The sequence below is a fragment of the Myotis lucifugus genome, unplaced genomic scaffold (genome assembly GCF_000147115.1).
Source record: "Myotis lucifugus unplaced genomic scaffold, Myoluc2.0 scaffold_551, whole genome shotgun sequence".
Classification (NCBI taxonomy): Eukaryota; Metazoa; Chordata; class Mammalia; order Chiroptera; family Vespertilionidae; genus Myotis; species Myotis lucifugus.
In genome coordinates this window covers 27,739-50,263 of record NW_005871599.1, presented here as the reverse complement: position 1 = coordinate 50,263, position 22,525 = coordinate 27,739, and the positions used below count along the sequence as shown (strand labels likewise).

General features: G+C 43.5%; 1 protein-coding gene across 2 annotated transcripts in view; it reads left to right on the top strand.

The window, feature by feature from the left end:
- MID1 (midline 1) overlaps positions 1–22,525 on the top strand; it is a 158,948-nt gene that overhangs the window by 116,006 nt on the left and 20,417 nt on the right. For both annotated transcript variants that reach the window (XM_006104183.3, XM_006104181.3), the window contains exons 4-6: positions 3,322–3,429; positions 10,380–10,528; positions 17,137–17,264. In XM_006104183.3, the coding sequence (XP_006104245.1) occupies positions 3,322–3,429; positions 10,380–10,528; positions 17,137–17,264 (385 nt within the window). The remainder of the gene's footprint in view (positions 1–3,321; positions 3,430–10,379; positions 10,529–17,136; positions 17,265–22,525) is intronic.

The window sequence follows — 22,525 nt, the reverse complement described above, 5'->3', positions numbered from 1 at the left end:
GACGCGGTGGAAGAGGATGGGGACGAGTTTAACCTCGTGCTCATGGAGTGCTCCACCTGCAACGAAATCACCCACCCCGGATGCCTTAGGCCAGTGGTTCTCCACCTTGGCTGTGCATGAGAATCACCTGGGGATCTGTTTAAAATCCTGATTTCTGGGCCTCATCCTCCGGAAATTGTTTCTTTGTGATGGGGTGGGGCCACAACATGAGTAACAAAGAAACAGAATTTCTGGAGGACGAGGCCCAGAAATCAGGATTTTAAAGAGATCCCCAGGTGATTCTAATGTGCAGCCGAGGCTGAGAACCACTGCTCTAGGCAACAAGCCCCTCCCGCGCTTCAAGCAGGAACCGGATGACTTGCCTCAGGCGCCCGCACCGCCCCCCCCCCCAAAGACCAGGGGGAGCGACCATTTCCGCTCCAGCTCCCCCACCGCCGGGCCCAGCCCCGAGAGCAGAAGGTCACAAGGTGAAAACGCGCCGGAAACGGAACCGGCGGCGCCCCGAGAAGGAGCTGAGCAAGGAGGTCAGGAGACGGAGAGCAGCCTGGTCAACACCAGCCCATCAAGTCGGAGCCCGAGAGTGAGAACAAGGAGCCCAAGCGGCCGTGGGCCTCTGCGAGCGCCCCGATCGCTTAAGCGAAGGGCTCAACGGTACCCCCTTCCCCCTCATCCCTCTACCCTCCAACTGTGACACCAGCCGGGGCCCAGCCTGCGCAGCCCACCCCGCTCATCTCCCGGCCCCCTCCTTCCGTGCCCCCCCCCCTCCCCAAGTGCCTGCAGATGGAGCGATACGTGATCCGGCCGCCGCCCATCCGCCCCCCACCCGAGTCGCTGCCCCTGGACAACGGGGCGGCCCACGTCCTGCACAGGGACATGTGGCTGGCCGTCTTCAGCCACCTCAGCCACCAGGACCTGAGTGTCTGCATGCGGGTCTGCACTACCTGGAACCGCTGGTGCTGTGATAGGCGGTTATGGGCCCGCATCGACCTGAACCACTGCAGGCCCATCACGCCCCAGATGCTGAGCGGCATCGTCCGGCGCCAGCCCGTCTCCCTGGACCTCAGCTGGACCAATATCTCCAAGATCAGCTGAGCTGGCTCATCCGCCGTTTGCCAGGGCTCCGAGACTTGGTGCTGGCAGGCTGCTCGTGGATCGCGGTCTCGGCCCTCTGTACCTCCGATTGTCCGTTGCTCCGGACCCTGGATGTCCAGTGGGTAGAAGGGCTGAAGGATGCCCAGATGCGGCATCTCCTGTCTCCGCCCACAGATAACAGGCCAGGTCAGATGGACCATCGGAGCAAGCTCCGTAACATCGTGGAGCTGCGTCTTGCGGGTCTGGACATCACCGACGCCTCCCTGCGGCTCATCAGCCGCCAGCTGCCCCTGCTCGCCAAGCTCCACCTGAGTTACTGTCACCACGTGACTGACCAGTCCATCAACCTGCTCACTGCAGTGGGCACCACCACCCGGGACTCCTTAACAGAAATCCACTTGTCAGACTGCAGCAACGTCACTGACCAATGCCTGTCCTTCTTCAAACGCTGTGGAAACATCTGTCATATTGACCTGAGGTACTGCCAGCAGGTCACCAAGGCAGGCTGTGAGCGGTTCATCGCGGAAATGTCTGTGAGTGTCCGGTTCGGGCAACTGGAAGAAAAACTCCTGCAAAAACTGAGTTAGTCCAAGGACTAGTGTGTAAATACGGGGTGGGTGGGGGGAGGGAAAAAGACTTTCCAGAAACGAGGGCTTTTCTTTTCAATTTGAAACTTGGAACAACAGACCACGGATGATCCCATTTGGCAAGTCTTGCCAAGGCAATGCCGTTCCACCACCCGTCTGGGGATGAGTGAGCCGGACATTTGGGTTATTATGAATAGTAAGTGCGCTGCTTCCTGGACCATTTCTAAGGCGGCCTTTACCAAGAAGATATTCCTGTTGGAGAGGAGGAGGAACTTTGGAGAAATTCTTTTACTGAAAGAACTTAGGAGTTTACTGAAGCATGAACTTAGGAGTTTATCTGTTTTTGTGTGTGGGGTTTGTTTTTGTTTTTTGTGGTGGTGTTTTGTTCTGGACACCTCATTCCTTGCAACACCAGGGTTTTGGTGTCAACATGAAGTGGACAACACATCTGCCGTCTTGACATATTTTGCTTGGTTTTGTTACATCTTACAATATGAGGAATCATTTTTATACAAATTGTTTCAAAGTTATTTATGCAAGGTGTGAATGCATACCATTGTTTTTATTGTTTTGTGATTGCCAACTTTCCTGGTTTCCTTAAGGTAGGAGGGAACTTGCCCTGGACTTCATCAACACAAATACTCCATCTAGACATGTGCCCAGACCTGGAAGAGCAGGCCGAGACCTTCCGGTTAAAGCATGTTTACCTGGAGGCGGAGAGCCTGCTTTGGACGTTAAGAAATTACATAAGCATGTTGTGCATATATGTAAAGTGTAGTGGAAATAAGACACGTTGCCAAGGTGCCCCTGTATAGAATTCACTCTTTTCTCAAAAATTTTAAAATGGAACTCAACCTTTGCACTCATGAGCTCTTGGACTCTACATCGATCTAATTTATACGGTGAGTCAAGAAGTAGAATCAATAACCCAACGTGGCCTTTCTTTTCCTTTTCTCTGTCCTTTGAAGTGTGAGCAGAGTTCTCTTTTCCGGTTTATAACATGGCTATTTCCAGTTGTAAAGATATGCATTCATAAGTGCCATAGTTGTTTGGCGGTGTTTTCCTAGACCTTCCCGACTCGGTTTTACCTTTGTTGAATTTGTATAAACAATTGTACAAAAAAAAAGTATAGTGATTAAATACAAAGTTGATATCTGTGCTTAAGGGAAAAGTTAAATGAATGTATTTAATCTTGCTACCTTGCTTTTGGAAAATTTGTCCAAAAGATACTGATAGTAATCTGTCCTCCATAAATGACTAATATTCATTTTTAAAACGTACTTTTGGTTGACAGGCTAAAATTATACTTTCATTCAAAATATAAAAGCAGGCATTGCAAATATGTTTCAAGTGCCAATTTCTAACTAATTGGTAATAGTTATGTACATGTTGTGTTAAGAGATTTTGAGGCTGAGTCTGGCTTAGGAGAAAGACTGCTATCATTGGATAATAATTTTTCCAGGAATGCTAGATGGGAAGTGAACATGTAAGTCCTGATGTTTGTCTTCCCTGCATATTGGAAGAAGTGTTAACATTTAAATATCTTTTCAGCAATTACCAAAACATACTAGTCTACATTAAAAAGAACATTTGCTTAAAAACAAAGGCCAAATCAATGCTTACCATTTTATCTATCCTGTAGGTCAATGCATCACGTCAAGAAGCCAAATTGATGGAGGAGTGTGATCTTCTTATTGAGATCATTCAGCAAAGAAGACAAATTATTGGAACCAAGATCAAAGAAGGGAAGGTATGATTTCTAGGGCAGAAGATTTCTTATTCTCTAGCTGGAGAAAATATCATAGTTCCATGCACTTTAGTAGCTTAAGAAATATTGAATAGCTCCTTGTTCTATATTTTCTATAATCTCCTTGTTAGTCTTTAAGACCTAGGTCAAAGCCCCTCATTTGGCCATTTTTTTCTCCACCCCTTTCTTTGTATTATCATGGTCTCCTATGCACACCCAACTCTAGGAGGCAGATGAAGCTCTGGTCTATTATAGCCACTGTTTCCCATCTCTTTCCATAGAGGAAAAGTTCATTTCATATTTATTGCTAGGTCCTAGCAATGAACACAGTATTAAATAAATGTTTAAATGAATCAGACATTATACATATGTAAAAAGTAGAAGTGCTTGCTCATGTCCTCGAGGGAATTTAGGTATGTATAATTTCATGGTGGCAAAACGCCTATAGTTTCACTATATCACATACCCCTTTGTGGATATGTTAATAGTATTTCTTTCTAATGTTTGATATTTAGTTTTTTGTGTGTTTTTTAAATCTTTATTGTTTGCATATTTAAATTTCCTATGGTTTTACAGTAACCTATATTCAAAAAGCATTTTACACATTTATATTATATTCTTTATGACCACTTTCTTTACTTTTTTTATTTTATTGTTTAAAGTATTACCAAAAGTAGTACATATGTCTCCTTTTTCCCCATTGACCTTCCCCTGGCCTTCCCTACCCCCGGCACATGCCCCTCTTCCCTCCCCCCCCCCCCAGTGTCTTACGTCCATTGGTTATGCTTATGTGCGTGCATCCAAGTCCTTTGGTTGATCCCTTACCTCCCCCCAGCCTTCCCGCTGTAGTTTGACAGTCTGTTCGATGCTTTTCTTATTTATTCAAAATTAATTCAGAAACCATTGGTAACTTTAAAATCATCACTTTCTTTTAAAATTACTTATATTTATATTGAAATACTTATGATCCATTTTATTTTACCCATTTCTCTGCCACCCTCAAAAGACAATATTGTAAATATTTAAGATAGAAACATTTCAACAAATTCATGAATTTCTTTTATTATTGCTCATATAAAATGTGTATAATTAAATCAAATTAGCAAGTGTTGAGTAGTACTTGAGATTACAATAGCCAATGTTGTGTTCTGTTTTCTACAGAATTTTAAAGGTACTTTTAATATTACATAATGTTTAGATTACGTTTAGATTACTTTTCCTATATAGATTGAAAAATACTTATACATATACATTGTGATGGTGATCAGAAAAGTTGAAGTCAAATCTGAAGCTGTTCCAGTGAATTAACAAATTAATATGTAATTGTTCTCCGGCCAAAGACTGAGTCAGATGTGTTGAGAAGCTACTTTTCCCCACATATAAATTGTACAACTTAGAAGAGCACCTGAGTGTCAGGCCAGAACCCTTACAGGATACATTTCCTCTTCCATCATCATGCACTACATGTCTGTGTCTCTTAATACCTGACGTCTTCCAGGTTCTCAGACACGTGACTCCTGAAATGCAGCTGTAATTAATTATTCATCTGCATATGGGAGGTAATTTGTTGCCTTTACCTGGTCGTGTGCAGGGACCAGCTCTCAATGCTCATATTCGTTTCTTATTGCTGCTATAACAGATTACCATAAGCTTGATGGCTTGAAACAGCACAGATTTATTATCTGTTCTTCTAGAGATCAGAAGTTCAAAATCAGTCTCATTGGGCTAAAGTCAAGATTTTGGCAGTGCTGTTTCTTTCTGTAGGTTCTGGGGCAGAATCCACTCCTTGCTTTTCCTGCTTTTAGAGGCCACGCATATTCCTTGGCTCGTGGCTTCTTCATCATATCATTCTGACCTTTGCTTCCATCCTCAAATCTCTTTCTCTGACCCTGACTCTCCTGGTTCTTTTAGAACAGTGGTTCTCACCCTTCTGGCCCTTTAAATACAGTTCCTCATGTTGTGACCCAACCATAAAATGATTTTCCTTGCTACTTCATAACTGTAATGTTGCTACTGTTATGAATCGTAACGTAAGTATCTGATATGCAGGATGGTCTTAGGTGACCCCTGTGAAAGGGTCGTTCGACTGCCAAAGGGGTCGCGACCCACAGGTTGAGAACCGCTGTTTTATAAGGACCCTTATAATTCCATTAGAATCACCCAGATAATCCACTAATATGATCAGAATATTGAGATTTGGTAAAGCTGGTACTGTGTACAGGAAAGTTAATCATATTCCTTTTTAAACTGTCTGAAATGTATCACTTATTAAAAAGTGCATATTTGCTCATGGACATTATCTCAGAAGGAAATATTAGAAAGCAAATGTTACCTGGAAAAGATCAGTGCCTGGTTGAGCTTTCTCTTGAGTTACTTGGCACGTGACCAAGGACTAGTTGATCCCAAAGCCCAGAATTCACAGTGACTGAGTCCCTGGCCAGGGCATGTGGTATCAGTTATGTTTGAAGAAAAGAAGAGCTGGGCAGAGAGGGTGAGTATGGATTTGGTGGCCTGTGAGGATGCCCAGGGTGGTGGCTGGACAGGCTGAGGACACTGAATCTAGAGAGGGGACAGTGGGGCCCTCTGACCAGCACTTGGGTAGCTGGAGATAGAACTGGCGGAATCGCGGAGACCACAAAGGTGAATTTCACCTACTTCGTGGATGCCTCCATCATCTCTGGTGCCAATCACAAAGCCATTAGGCCTGGTGGGAATGAGCTCACCACAAATCCTCGCACTGGGGAGGTTGCCAAGCTGGCGACGTTGTTGCACATTAGTACATACTGGTCATTCCTGCTCTCAGAACATTGTGCATTCTTTGAAATAAATAGCTCGACAGCCTTTATACTTAGATGAACTGCATGAGAGTCTCGAGCCATGAGACACCCTGGAAAAGAATTGTCTTATTTCTTCAGTAGTAGGGGATACATTTCATATCAACACATGAAAAGCTGATGGAAAATTCCAGATTAAGCAAAATATGCATTTTATGTTCACAGATCTAAGATAGAAGGTCGCAGCTAAAGAGAAAATGGGTCCTTCTCTTCACTGCTTTTATGTACGCTAACTCCCCAAAATTTAAGATGATTAACTTGGACTAAATGTTCAGGCTTTTCTGAAGCCTTACAGAAATGCTGAGTATGGACTTCATTGTCGGCTCAAATACTTGTGTCAATCGAGGATCAATTATTTGGCCATAGCAACATTGGGATAGGAATCCTACACACATATATAAGCATTTAAAATACATTTAAAGAAAAATCAAGGACTACTTTTAAAAGCATATTTAAGGTAATAATAAACAACCAATAAAATGACATAAATAGGTCTATGTCCCCACTAAAAGGACATTCCAACAGAGAATATTTCCATGATGAGTATGGAATGAATTCCAAAAATTCACTGTGGCGATCACGCTGCCCCACCAGTGCCAACTCAGAAAAGTTTCCCCTGCAGCCGTCATACATACATACAGAGAATCTTATGTATTAGTATCTAGTTATTTCTTTTAAAAAATTTCACCCTGGCCAGGGTGGCTCGGTTGGGCATCGTCCCATGCACCAAAAGGTTGCCAGTTCAATTCCCAGTCAGAGCACATGCCTGGGTTGCAGATTCAATCCCCAGTAGAGGGAATGCAGGAGGCAACTGACCAATATTTCTTTCTCACATTAATATCTCTCTCTCTCCCTCTCCCTTCCACTCTCTTTAAAAGTCAATAGAAATCTTTTTTTTACAAAGTCATATTTCATTTTGTCAGATTTTTTAAATAATACATTAAAAAGTGGTTTATAATGAAGAAATTAGTATTTTGCTAAATGCTCAGTGTCTGATTCTGAAGTGCTGTACCATGTAGGACAGTGTTTCACCGAGTGTGGTGCAAATCAGTGCCATCTGATCAGAATCATTTAAGTCGGCAAACTTTTTTTGTAAAGGTACAAGCCAGATTATAACTATTTTAGGCTTTGCCATATGGTCTCTGTTGCAACAGCTCACCTCTGCCCAAAGTTGTAGTGTGAAGTCAGCCATAGATTCAAAAATGAATGAATGTGGCAGTGTGCCAATAAAAGTTTATTTATACAAATAGGGTTCGTGCTGGATATGGCCCACAGACCATAGTTTGGGAACACCCAACTTAGAACAATGGTTTTCTCTTTTCTTTTTTTAAATGAAACCTATAGTAAGAAATACATGTGACATCAAATTCAGCATAGACACGCAATAGCAAAAAAAGGTTTTCTAAAACATAACTTGCCCTTTCTACCAGAAATGCACTCTGCTACTTTTTTTTCTCCTCCCCTCTCCTCTTCTATTTAGTTTTTTTTTTAATGCTAGCCCTGAGCATACTAATGATTCATCACCTACAGTTCAAAAAGCTTTCATTGCTTGTTAAAATGCTGATTCCTGCTGCTCTGCCAATGACAGCTCCTTACCTAGGACATGGGAGAGGGACTGCAAACAACTCATTTTTCCTTTAAAAAATCCCCAGCTGATTCTTGTGCACACTGGGCTTGAAAAGTTCCAGTCTGGTCTATTGGATGGAATTGTACACTGAACTAAAATTAAAATTATGCCAACAATTGTTTTCTGTAAAACATTCCCATATTTTCAAAGGAGGCTCTTATTTTGGCTTGCTTCAACTTATGCATGATTTAAGGCTTCTTTTCTTTTCCACTTATGTCACTTTTCATTTCCAGTATCATGACTGAAGAAAAGAAAGAAGAAAATGGAGTTCAAGCATTGTTACATGTGTGAACTGTGTGGTCACTAATAGGCATGCCAAAAGGATAAGGATTGACATGAAGTTATTCTAAGGGAATATTTTGACTTTCTTTTTCTTTTGTTAGAATTATATTAAACATCTTCAATTCTACCATATAATTGAAAGCATTCTTTATGTTGTATAATTAAATATTCCATGTACTTGCTTTATTCTAGGGCAGTGATGGCGAACCTGTGACACGCGTGTCAGAGGTGACACGCGAACTCATTTTTTGGTTGATTTTTCTTTGTTAAATGGCATTTAAATATATAAAATAAATATCAAAAGTATGTCTTTGTTTTACTATGGTTGCAAATACCAAAAAATTTCTATATGTGACACGGCACCAGAGTTTAGTTAGGGTTTTTCAAAATGCTGACACGCCGAGCTCAAAAGGTTTGCCATCACTGGTCTAGGGACTTGAAGTCATTTTTCCTTCCTCTGACATTTTCTCATGGACATGTTCTCATATCTGGAATTAGACTCTGCCTTTCTTAGCTTTACCTCTGGATATAATGATGTTAGAAGCTCAGTTCTCCTTGGTGTAAAAGAAGTGTTCTTGCATTCAACTAATGAACACAGTTCCTCTACTGCAGGTGGTCACTATAATCATAATGAGGGAAGTCTTCTACCAGGCTTGAGATCACATCTTGGTTGCCCCAAAGTTTGGACACTTCTTTCCTTAAATCTTTACTTTCAAGAACTTCTCTCACTCTGGCCTGAAATCTTGTGGCCGCTGCCTCTCCATTCAGCATTCATTTCCTCTGTTTTCCGTAGTGCGACAGAGCTGGAATCGGACGTTCCTCGGAGGCCCCCAGCTCTGACATCCCCTTCCTTCCTTTCCTTCGATTAGACTTGCCTGGGGATGATAACGGTGACTTGGAGAAAGCAGGAATTTCTTGGAGTGAGCAGGAATTCTGGAGGGAGCCTGAGCCAGCCTTGTCTGCAAGACAGATGACCCGGCCTCCTCCCTAGCCTTTCACCCGGGGCTGTTTTCCATTCCGGAATGATCGGAAAGCCAGCCAAGACCTGGCCCCGGCTGTGTGGACGGGGGCACTAGGCACCCGGCAATTCCAATTAGCGGTCTAATTTTATCTTGGCTTCCGGCCAGAGGGCTTCATCTCGCAGCACATGGCCAACGCCAGAGCCAGCGGTCAAGTGGGTTACGGTGGGCTTATCTTGGCCTGCCCCAGAGGTGATGGTCGATTACGTTGGAGGGTCCTTTTCAAGTAAGACAGAATCGGGGGTTGGAATGAAGGCTGGAAGCAAGCGTGCGTTTTTATCCCGACTGGGAAATGCTTATCAAAATAGTTCTTAGTTATCAAGTGAGCACGAAGTGCCTGGAAATGACGTTCCCAGGGAGGGGAAATGGCCCAGCTGTGCTTTCTTTGGCTTTCTCTCATCTGCTCAACAGGAAAAATATTAATCAATGGAAAAAATGCTCACTTTCTGTTCATTTAACGCGTGAGTTTTAGATAGTGTGGGGAACTCGTAATACCTAATGTTTTTATATCGCAGTTTTATACCATGGGTTGCAAAGAACTTTTGACAAAATGGCTTTTACTGTACCATAGAGATGTGATGTTTTCTTGATGGCAGAGCTGAAAACGAAGACACAGTTCCAGCATGCTCTGCGATCTTACTGTAATGGTGTGTAGTAGTCACGGGAAGGGGCCTGGTGACCCTTGGTAACTTACCACTGAGCAACACCTTCCCCCCATCAAAGGGAAGCAATTCGCAATTCAGTGCTTCTTCATAAAACAAATTAGCAACACTTCTCCAGGGAGATAAAGAATATCTAAGACAGTGGTTCTCAACCTTCTGGCCCTTTAAATACAGTTCCTCATGTTGTGACCCAACCATAAAATTATTTTCGTTGCTACTTCATGACTGTCATGTTGCTACTGTTCTGAATCATCATGTCAATATCTGATATGCAGGATGGTCTTAGGCGACCCCTGTGAAAGGGTCGTTCGACCGCCAAAGGGGTCGCGACCCACAGGTTGAGAACCGCTGATAAGAGCAGAGTCCCAGAACAGATCGCTCTATTTCCCTATCTCCCTGAGCCTACGTTTTGAACTTGTATTGAAGGATGGCTTACATACAACAACATCCGCGCATCAGAAGGTTCCAGCCCGATGCACTGTCACTACATGAGGAGACTCGTGTAACGCTCTCCATGCTTCTCTCCAAGGTGATGAGGCTTCGCAAGCTGGCCCAGCAGATTGCCAACTGCAAACAGTGCATCGAGCGCTCGGCCTCCCTCATCTCCCAAGCGGAGCACTCGCTGAAGGAGAATGACCACGCGCGGTTCCTGCAGACGGCGAAGAATATCACTGAGAGGTGAGTGCGGGGGCCGCTGGGAAGTTCGCTGCGGAGCTGCTGTCTCGGGTGTGATTGGTTGGCCTTGCCCTCGCCTTGCTTTTGTTTTCATTTTCAAGGCTGAGTAGGGACAGAATAGACGCTTTGAGTTGCTTTGTCCCCACTGAAGATGCTTCCCTTTGACATGTCAGGGACTTTTCAGTAGCAGCCTGGAGTTCAGGGCCTTTGAAATAAGAGGCCACCAGTTGGAAAGAATAAAATCGGCCTGCTTTTGAAGGAGGGGGGGAAGAACTTATGAGGGCACAAAAGCAGCACGCATTGTGACTCTCAGACCTGATCTTATCATACTCTTGATAGTAAAGAATCAGGAAGAAGGCAGAAACATAAAAGGGAATCTTTTCTTCCATTTCAAGGCTCATCTACTGAAGAAAAAATGGGCCAGGTGTTCTCTGTTAGGCCTGTTCTATTTGGTTGAGAAGTTTCGCCTCCTGAAAAGGTCAAGGCCAACTCACATGGGAGAGAAAGGACCAAACTGTCCACCTCATACCTTCCACTTTTATTTTATTTTTTTAATTGCTTAAAGCATTACAAAGGGTATTACATATGTGTCCTTTTTTTCCCCCGCCCTTGACAATACCTTCCACTTTTAAAATACACTTTATTCCAGGATAGAAAACATAAAAACGATATCATGTGACTGTTTAGTTGGGCAGTAAACCTGGCGTGGTGAGTGCTCCTTCAGTGCGTGTACTTGATCGACATAAACATTACTGACCTTCACTGATGCCGACACCTGTAGCCATCCCAGTGGAGCCCAAGCAAAGCACCTAACACCACCTTAGTGACATCTCCATAATCAGTGCAGATGGCCTTGACCTTTTATTCATTCTAATTTTCATAGTCAGCTGCCCCTTAGACCAAACAATCGAATCCTATTGCTAGAAGACGCCAGACAGCTCCTTCATGCTGGTCTTTCTCCCTGAGCAGGAGTCTGCAAACTTTTTCTGTAAAGGACCAGAGAGTAAATACTTTCAGCTATGCTGATGATAAGGTCTCAGTCACAACTACTTAACTCTGCCGCTGTAGCTCTACAACAGCCTATATAGATAATATGGAAATGAATGGACGTGCGTGGCTGTGTTCCAGTAAACCATTTAAAAAATGGGGTACTGGGGGGTAATGTGGGGATAAGGACACATCTTTAATAACTTAATCAATAAAACATTAAAAACAAAAACAGGCTAGATTCGGCCCACGGGCTGTACTTTGCCAACCCCTTGTCCAGGAAAAAATAAATACCATCTTAGGACTTGAATTTCTTCAAGGAAGGAGAAAGAAAACTAACATTTATTAAGTGCTTGCTTGTGTTGGACAATGTGCCAATTCTCAAAATATCACATGAAGGTAGGCATGGATATTTTCATTTTCACCGTTCTTTCAATGAGAGTAATGTACAGTATTTTTACAAGTTTGGTCTAGCACAGTGGTCGGCAAACTCATGAGTCAACAGAGCCAAATATCAACAGTACAACGATTGAAATTTCTTTTGAGAGCCAAATTTTTTAAACTTAAACTGTATAGGTAGGTACATTGTGATTAACTTAATTAGGAGACTCCTAAGGCTTAGGAAGAGCCACACTCAAGGGGCCAAAGAGCCGCATGTGGCTCGCGAGCCGCAGTTGGCCGAGCCGCAGTTTGCAGACCACTGGCTTAGTAGAGCTTATGGATAATATTGGGCTGCTCCTTAACACTTGTGAGCACTTCTGCTCCTGAGTTCCCGGTGGGCAGGACCTGCAGCCATCTTGTTTTCACCACTGTAGCCCCGGCTCATAGCCAACTGCCTGAAATGAATAAATGAGTGAACAAATCTCTAAAATAGGACCGATGACTCCTACCGAACATGGTTGTTGGAGAGACACAATGAAATCATGTAGCCCAGCTCCTGTCACAAGATGTCCATGCAACCAGTGCTCATTCTCTTCCTTCCCCCTCACCCTGTGGATGCCAGTGGATGGTGTCACATACCGTATTCTCAAGCTACACTAATGTATAGGTCTTCGGTGTGATGGTATATGTATCATTATAAAATTACATTAAATAAGCAAAACTCTTCACTAAATCCAAGCAAAGAAAAGTTGATCTACTTATAAGAAATCTAAAATTAAAACTACTCTTCATCTGGCCAGAGTGGCTCAGTTGGTGAAGCGTCATCCTGTGCACCAAAAGGTTGCTGGTTCGATTCTCAGTCAGGGCACATACCTGGGTTTCGGGTTCAATCCTCCCTCTCTCTCTTTCTCTCGCTCTCTCTCTCCCTCTCTAAGCGTGTCCTCGGGTGAGGATTAAAAAAATAAAATAAAAAGCCACCCTTAGTAGCAAATTATCTGCATGAAGAGTATGGTAAAAAGAAAGTTCCTTCTGAGCAGTATCCATTTTTTCAGAGTTCTTAGGAGGGGCTCAACTCCACAAGGTGACCTCTTTGTCCCTCACCAGCACAGGCAGTTCCAAGATCCATCAGACTTTCCCAGAACACAAAGCCAAGAACTCCAGTTGTCAGCTCTAGGAAGATGTACTTGATTATAAGAATCAGAGCACATCTGATGAATGGTTTTTTGTTTTGTTTTTGTTTTTTAAATTCTCATCTGAGGATATTTTTCCATTGATTTTTAGAGAGAGTGGAAGAGAGAGGGAAATACAGAGAAAAACATCGATGTGAGAGAGACACATCGATTGGTTGCCTCCTGCACACTCCCTGACCAGGGCCCGGGCCAGGGAGGAGCCTGCAGCCGAGGTATGTGCCCTTGACCGGAATCGAAACCGGGCCCCTTGCATCTGCAGGCCGATGCTCTATCCATTGAGCCAAACCGGCTAGGGCTGATGCATGGTTTTTGAAGTGTGTTCTGCAGGGTGTTAATTGGCATTAAAACACCAAGGTCGAGGAGCCAAATGCATTTGGGAAATCCTGAGCTGACCAAAGTAGGCCATGTTTGGTTTCTGTGAGACCTCATCAGGTTTTACCATGGTAATGTGCCTCGTGGACTGCCCACCTGAGAGAGGCACAGTTAAGCGCCGTTGGCAGGGGTTGGGCACGGAGGTGGGGATATTAGGCAGGAAGGGTAGAGTGTCTTCCCCTGGCACTGGCTGTTTGGCCGAAACCTGTGAGCAGTGTAGCTCTCGACATATCCACCTTCTGGAAAAGGAGCCCCATGTGGCTGATAGCAACTGAGTGTTGTGGAGATTAGGGGCATCAGAGTAGACAGAAACAGAGTAATGTGCAGCCCCCCCATTAAGCATCAAGCTGTGACACAATGCCCTCATTTGCCCCGATATGTTAAAAGCTTAGTGCACATACCCACAAGCATGCACACACGTGCACTCACGTACGTGCATGCACACACACACACACACACACACAGAGTCATGAGTGTAAAAGGGAGGAATTGAGAAAGTGGCATACACTGATGGCCCAGGTGGATTTTGGCAACTTATCTGAAAGGCCAGAAGATGGGCAACAAGGATTTGGGGAATAAAAACACAGCCTAAAATGTTGAAATTGGCAGAGCTCCCCTTGGCCGTCACTCCAATTAAGAATTTGAAATTGTAGCCAAAGATAAATATCTTGCCTTCCATAAAAAAATGTGTTGGTGTTAAAAGCTGCAGTAATCTCCAAAGAGCCTTGCTGTCAGTCTTTGCCTCCCAGGCTTAGGAGCTTTCAGCCTTTCCATTCCCATTCCCCAAAGTTCCCACCATCAACATGGCAGGCGTTTTTAACAGTGTCGCTAGACCAAAGCAGGCTTTATTTCATTGCGTGTGGCCCATAGAACCAGCAGGAGCTTAGGAAGGAAAGCTGTTTTGGATGAGCCTAAACAGAGGCTTCTGCCACTGGACAGAAAAAGTGCCAAAGCAAGATTATCTGTTGAGAGCAATTGAGATCCTCTAACCCAGCGGTTCTCAACCTGTGGGTCACGACCCCTTTGGCAGTCGATCGACCCTTTCACAGGGGTCGCCTAAGACCATCCTGCATATCAGATATTTCCATGACGATTCATAACAGTAGCAACATGACAGTTATGAAGTAGCAACGAATATGGTTGGGTCACAACATGAGGAACTGTATTTAAAGGGCCAGAAGGTTGAGAACCACTGCTAACCTGTTGAGCACAAGATCTGTGTTACATGTGTATGTCAGGGAAACGCAATAGAAAATTAGGCACTTGTTTCATAATAACTCATTGCAATTCTCCCTACTGGACATTGTGACACAGAATCAATTGGGGTTTCACTTTAAAATTTCTATTTGAGGAGTTCAGTGGGCACTATAGCATTTCTTTGTCTTCATTTTGTTTTTCAGTTAGAGTTTACATTCAGTATTATGTTGTATTAGTTTCGGGTGTAGAGCATTTCTTTTTTCCCCAAAAAATACTTTTATTGATTTCAGAGAGGAAGGGAGGCAGAGAGAGAGAGAGAGAGAGAGAGAGAGAAACATCAATGATGAGAGAGAATCATTGATCATCTGCCTCCTGTACACCCCCACTGGGAATTGAGCCTGCAACCAGGCATGTGACCTTGGCCAGAATCAAACCCGGGACCCTTCATCCGCAGGCTGACACTCTATCCACTGAGCAAACCAGTTAGGGCTAGAGCATTTCTTTTTACTTTTCTGCATTGTTGCAAATTCTTTGGGCTCTTCAGTACATGGCATACTTTAAGGGCTTAGTAAGTATTTGTTGAACAACACTAGGATCTCTTTGAGTTTTTGTGTTTATGGGTCATAAGGAAAGCATTTTTTAAAATTATTTTTATTGATTTATTTAGAGAGGGGGAGAGAGAAACATCTATGTGAGAGCACAACATTGGCTGCCTCCTGCTTGCCTCCTACTAGAAATCGAACCCGCAACCCTATTGTGCACGGGCCGGCACCCAACCAACCGAGCCACAACAGCCAGGGCAGGAAGGCATTTTTTTAAATACAGTTAGACCATATCCCTTTATTCATTAGTTTAAATTAGCAGTTATGACCATATCCCTTTATTCATTAGCAGTTAATAGTCACAATAATTAGTCCAATTCCCTTTGGGTGCAATATTTAGCAAACAAAATCACAACTGTTATTCATTGCTTCTTGGCAAAAGGGTAAGGTGGTGAGTGTAGATTCTTCACTCTCATTCATGCACTTAGAGCTCTTCTTTCAGATCCCAATGTCATTCTGATGATTTTTCCTCTACTTCTCTCCCACTACAGCACTGAAAATGCGCCGGCACGTTTTGAGCATTTCACAGGTGTAAATTGTTTTTATTGAGGTGAAATTCACATAACAGAATTAGCCATTTTTACATACGCGATTCAGTGGCATCTAGTCCATTCACAGTGTTCTACAATCACTACTGCTTATCAAGTTCCAAAATATTTTCATCACCCCATACCAGTGGTCAGAAAACTGCGGCCCCTTGAGTGTGGCTCTTCCACAAAATACCACGTGCGGGCGCGCACGTACAGTGCGATTGAAACTTCGTGGCCACACTCAAGGGGCCAAAGAGCCACATGTGGCTCGTGAGCCGCAGTTTGCCGACCACTGCCCCATACCCATGAGCAGTCACTCTACATTGCTGCCTTGCCCCGGCCCCCGGCAACCACCAGCCTACTTTTTATCTCTGGGTTTGCCAGTTGTGGACATTGATACTTACCTGTACCTTGCTGTAGGGCAGCGGTTCTCAACCTGTGGGTCGCGACCCCTTTGGGGGTCGAACGACCCTTTCACAGGGGTCGCCTAAGACCATCGGAAAACACATATATAATTACATAATGTTTTTGTGATGAATCACCATGCTTTCATTATGTTCAATTTGTAACAATGAATTGGGGGTCACCACAACATGAGGAACTGTATGAAAGGGTCGCGGCATTAGGAAGGTTGAGAACCACTGCTGTAGGGTTTATAAATGAGAAGTCTAACCTGCAACCCTAGGTGAAGAGGAGAAACAGTGCGTCCATTGAGGGGGTCTGTGAGAAAGCTCGTGAATATTTTCCATGCCATCTGCTGGGAATATGGTGCCAGAAAATGAATACAAGGAGAATGAAAATGAGCCAGACAAAAACTCCTTTTTTAATGTTTATTTTAGAGAGAGGCTAGTTATTGATTAAACTAATCCAATATCTGGAAACATTCTTTTTTTCATCTGTACTTGGCCTTTTATGCAGTTTGAAATTTTGGTGACTCCTCTTTGAAGTGGAGCAGGGTCGAGTCTGAAAGGAACAAACAGTTTCCCAGGCAGATGTGTGAAGAAATGCCTGCAGCTATGTGCTTCTCACTGGGGTTAGATGTGATGGGGCCAGGCTGTTAAATACACAGCAACATGAAATATGAATATTCTTTCTCCTCCATGGGGAATTTCCCCCCCTCAATAGGAAAAAGGAATGGGAAGCCATTTCCGGTTCCCCTGCCTTTTCTTTAAGCTCGAGTTCATTTGTATTGTGTCTCTGTATTATGCTGGTTCCACGAATCTTTTAAGGCTCAGGTGTAAAACTGCACTATTTTTAAATTATATTTCTTTTCTGTGATTTTTAAAAATCTTATGTAGGTATAGCGAAAGCCATCTTAACATTGCTAAAAAGTTGTTTTGTTTAAATTACAGAGTCTCCATGGCAACTGCATCTTCCCAGGTTCTAATTCCTGAAATCAACCTCAATGACACATTTGACACCTTTGCCTTAGATTTTTCCCGAGAGAAGAAATTGCTAGAATGTCTGGATTACCTAACAGGTACTGTGTTTGTGGGTGGTGGTGGTTGTTTAATATTGTGTATATTCATGATCCACACTTTGCCACCAGGTCAGTTCCCTAAAAACCAGGGATACATGTAGGCTTCTGATTGAGGAATGGAGTCTAATAATCCCAGAAACAATTTCTGGCACTCTTTTTTTTTTCCCAATGAAAATGACATAGTCGGAGACTAATTGAGGATACAGGAAAAAAGAGAATCTCCATCATTAAAAGCATACTTACACCATTCCCTTCACTCTTAGAGCATTGGTAAGGCAAATACAGTGGGGCCTTGACTTACGAGTGTCCCGACTAACGAGTTTTTCGAGATACGAGCCGCCTCTCGGCCGATTTTTTGCTTTGAGTTGCGAGCTAAAATTCGGGTTACGAGCCAGCTTCAGATACCCCACCGCTAGTTGGCGCAGCGAACGTCACAGTGAACGCCACAACATCAGCCCAGCATCACGTGTCTCACTCGTTCACTTTTGATTTGACATACGAGTAATTTGAGTGACGAGCTCCGTCACGGAATGAATTAAACTCGTAAGTCAAGGCCCCACTGTAATAGCCTTGTTGCTCGTCAAAGAGATACGTAGGGAAACGTGGCTATTTTCCACTTCCTGGCAGCAGGGCACCTGTCTTACAGTCCGTTGGCAGAGGAAAAAATGAAAGCTAACTTTGATAGCTAACATCACCCTGCCCCAACCCTTTATACTCACAGCCCTGCCTAATCTTTGTAACGTCAAATGGAGGTAGGGCATTATAACCCTCATTTTGCAAACAGTGGAGCTCATCCATCTTGCTGGAGGTCAGATAGCTAGGCGATAGCAGAAGCAGGTTTTGGCTTGGGTCTGTTCAGACTCCCAAGCCCTCTGCTCTTTCTAGTAAAAGACTACATTTCATCTTGGCCAAGGTCACCGTGACAAACAGTTCCCCAAATTACGTTAGAATTCCTTGTGCCTTGTTTCAATCCTGTGCTTTCTGATAAGCATGCTATTGGGAAGTCCAGCTTAAAACCCAAAGCAACAACAAGAAAGGAAAACCTCAGGCGACTCCTATTCCTAACCATGCTTCCAACTTTTTCTGTGCTGTTAACCTCTAACGTGGGAGCTGAGAACACTGGCTGGGAGAATGTGGACTGTTTAGATGACCTTGTTTGTGTTAGCGGAAGCCACCCGTGCCTGTGGCTGCAGGAAGGCTCCATGGATCTAGTGAGGCCAGATGTGCACTGAGCTCAGGCTGTGCAGCCCCCTGGGGACCACATCCCTAACGGCGCGGCAGCAGCATCTCCACTCCAATGCCATGTGTGCGTGTTCACGGGAAGGCGGAGGAGAGAGGAAGCATTGTGTGGCAGTTGTTTTTACAGTCTGCACAGAAAGCAAGGAGTTCCGTATTCAAGGAGCGTTGGACCCAGAAAATCAGTTTTTTCTTTGCAAGGACCTGAGGCGCTGCTTTTAGGCTTTCTGCATTCACAAGGGAGACAAGTCAGCCCACAAACTGTCTCTTATGTCATTCTTCTTTCAAACCATATCGCTCCTATTCAGGAAAGAAATCAACCCACAAAGCATTTACCAGGAAGAACCAAACTCGGTTTCAAGTATTTATGAATGTAATGCTGTCCTTTTTTAACCTTTTATCTCTGAGATGTATCTAAACTAACGCTAGCTCCTGGCACAGCGGTTCTCAACCTGTGGGTCGTGACCCCTTTGGCGGTCGAACGACCCTTTCACAGGGGTCGCCTAAGACCATCCTGCATATCAGATATTTACATTACGATTCAGAACAGTAGCAACATGACAGTTATGAAGTAGCAACGAAAATAATTTTATGGTGGGGTCACAACATGAGGAACTGAATTTAAAGGGCCAGAAGGTTGAGAACCACTGTCCTAGCACTTGATGCGATGATAAAAACATTATCTGTACTTTCCAATATGGTAGCTGCTAGCCACATGGGGCTGTGGAAAACTTGAAATGTGGTTAGTGAGTTTTTACTTTTATTTAATATTATTAAATTTAATTGAAATTTCAGAGCCACGTGTAGTTTGTGGCTAATGTATTAGACAGCCCAGGTCTAGTTAAAATTCTCCTTTGGTTTTTATATCATTTAGCAATGAGTGTAGTTGCAACAGGAAATCCAATTAACGGTGACTAGAGCCATCAAAGAGTGTTCATATCATGAAGCAGGAGGACAGAGGCATGTGCTCTAAGGCTGGGCAGAGTTCAGTGATGACCTCTGACTCCACACTTTCTCTCTTTCTGCTCGGCCACCTTCATTGTGTTGCTTTTGGCCCCATGATCGCAACAGGAGGACTCCGCCTCCAAGTATTACGCTCAAGTTAGAGACAAAAAGAGAGGGGCAGAGGGGAAATGATGACAAAAACTTCCGTCAGCCAAGAGTGTCTTTGTTTATCAGGAGAACAGAAAGTTTGCTCAGAAGACCCATCTAGCAAATTTCAGCTTGTGTCTTGTGGGCCAGAGCCATGTTGCAAGGTCATGTCCAAAGGCAGAAAAGACTGAAAGAATGTCTGGCTGGGCACATGGCCATTCTGCACAAAATCAGTGTTTTGTTGACAAGAGTATGTCCTCCCCATTTCTCAATAATTGTTTAATAGTATTTCAGTGATGTCTGCCCATTCTAATCTCTCTACGAATGCCAAAGTACTGATTAAAGGGGAACTGGTGAAAGTAGTTTGCACTGACTAGTAACATGCACATCATATATCATCCCGATGGCTGTTTATGCCAAACTACAGACCATATGGGGTACCTGCTATTATGCCTTCGTAGCTGTCAACCTCAAATACAAATTTGGCCCATTTCTAGACATAACATCAATTCTGGCCATAACATGCGATGCTTGGTTGATATTGCCAAGTCCAAATAGTTTATCAGACATTTGTAAGCAGGAAATGAAGTGTTTGTGAAGTATTAGCCCGCCATTTCTTGTGTCCTGTTTATGAGAGAGGCAAGAAAATTCCAGTTCTGGTACCCATGCCATGAATATTGAAATTGGCAGCATGCTCCTGTTCTCATTGACAGTAAATTGGGTATTGACTTCTCAGGACATAGCCATTGGGTTTCTAATCAAAACAGGGTTAGCCTGCCTGACTGTAAAAACAAGATTTTTTCCCCTAGACATGCCTCTAAGTGTTATGTCAAGTTAATAACCCAGAGAGGGGACATTTCCTCCCCGACGGCCGCTACTACCATGTGTCTCACAGCTACTTGCCCATTTTGGACATAAGTTTTCTTTACATTTAATCATATATTGCAATGCAGAAGGAACAAATTCTTTCCACAGTGGTTGATGGAGAAATAATTTGATGAACTATTTAGATTGTGGGAAAATAAGTATTTTTCCACTGATTCACGCAGGATGACCCCACAGTAACAGGGACCACATCTATACTAATAAAAGAGTAATATGCTAATTAGACCAGACATCTTCTGGACGTCCTTCCAGACAAAGCCACGGTGGCTGGGGCTGAGGCAGAGGCAATTAGGGGCGATCAGGCCTGTAGGGGAGCAGTTAGGGGCATCAGGCCAGCAGGCAGAGGTGGTTATGGGTGATCAGGCAGGCCAGGCAGGCAGGCAGGCAGGCGAGTGGTTAGGAGCCAGCGGTCCCGGATTGTGTGCTCACTACCCAAAGCCAAGTCTTTTCACATCTCTATCCCCTTTTTGCCCACTTCCACCTGTCCCTACCCCCTTTCTCTCTGGCAGTCACTACCCTGTTGTCCATGTCTATGTGTCAGATATATTTTTTTAAATCTCTTCACCTAAATATTTCAGGCTATACAGGACATATGGTTACAACTACTCAACCTTGCTGTTGCACAAAAGCAGCCATAGACAATACATAAGTTAATGAGCCTGGCTATGTTCCAATGAAACTTTATTTACGAAACAGGCAGTGGGCCAGATTTGGCCCAAAGCCATCATTTGCCAACCCCTGATGTCAAATATTATTGCCCATGCAAAGCACTCACTGCCTAGTCTCTTTCTAGTTTTTGCTCACAAACTCTTCTCATAAAACCAGTTACTGAAATCCATCCAGTAGAAGTCAACTTAAAATCATTATTTTGGTAGGATTTAGACTTCTCTGCTGCAGAATGTGTTTAAGACATAAAACAGCAGCCTTCTCCAGTGATAAAGTTAACCAAATGCCAAAGAATCATGTTTTCCTTGGGGAAGGGAAATGTACTTCTTCGATATGATGGATTGTTAGTCTTGTTCTTAATTTGAAAGATCACCTATAAATGAGAAGAAAATAGGGCCACATTAATACGTTTTTTTATAAGCCATCAAAACATCTAGTGGAAGAAAATTTTCAAACAATTCTTTGGGTTACCTGTTAAGGGATAACAAACTCCAGTATTTTTCCATTTGGATACAGTTTTAAATATGAAAATGCATTATGGAATTGTACACTTGAAACCTATATAATTTTATTAACCAACTAGAGGACTGGTGCACAGATTCATGTACCAGTGGGGTCCCTCGGCCTGGCCTGCAGGGATAGGACCAAAAACGGCAGTCCAACATCCCCCCAGGGGTCCTGGAGTGCAAGAGGGCACTCTGCAAAGTTGCTGTCGCTTGGCAGCTCCTGCATTGAGCATCTGCCCCCTGGTGGTCATTGTGTGTCATAGCTACCGGCTGGTCGGCCAGTCGGTCGGTCGCTTAGGCATGCATATATATATATATATATATATTACCCCAATACATTCAATAAAAATTAAAAATAATATACTAATAATAGTGGAGTTAGTAGCTACCCTTTCCACACTAGGCATAATATTTACTTTTTTAAAAAAAATTTAAGTTGATTGGGGTGACATAATATTTACTTTTGAACTGAGATTAATCTGCTTTATCAAGTTAGGGAATTCTTTCATTTATGTTTTATTACAATTTTTAAAAAATATGTGGCATTACGTAGCTCAGAGGTTGGCAAACTTTGGCTCACAGGCCAAATCTGGTCCTCACTTGTGTATTTTTTTGTTGTTGTTTCTTTCATTTTTTTTCTCAATTGTTTTTATAAATGATGTTTGACTTGAACATGTCCATGTCCATTTCAGTACTAATTGTCTGGCTGCTTTCATGATGCTAAGGCAGAGTTAAGTTGTTGCAACAGAGCCCACAAAGCCTAAAATACTTACCATCTAACCCTTTACAAAAAAAATTTACCAACCCTCTAATATAGATGAAACTAGAGGCCTGGTGCACGAAAATTCGTGCACTTGCGGGGGGGGGGGGGGGGGG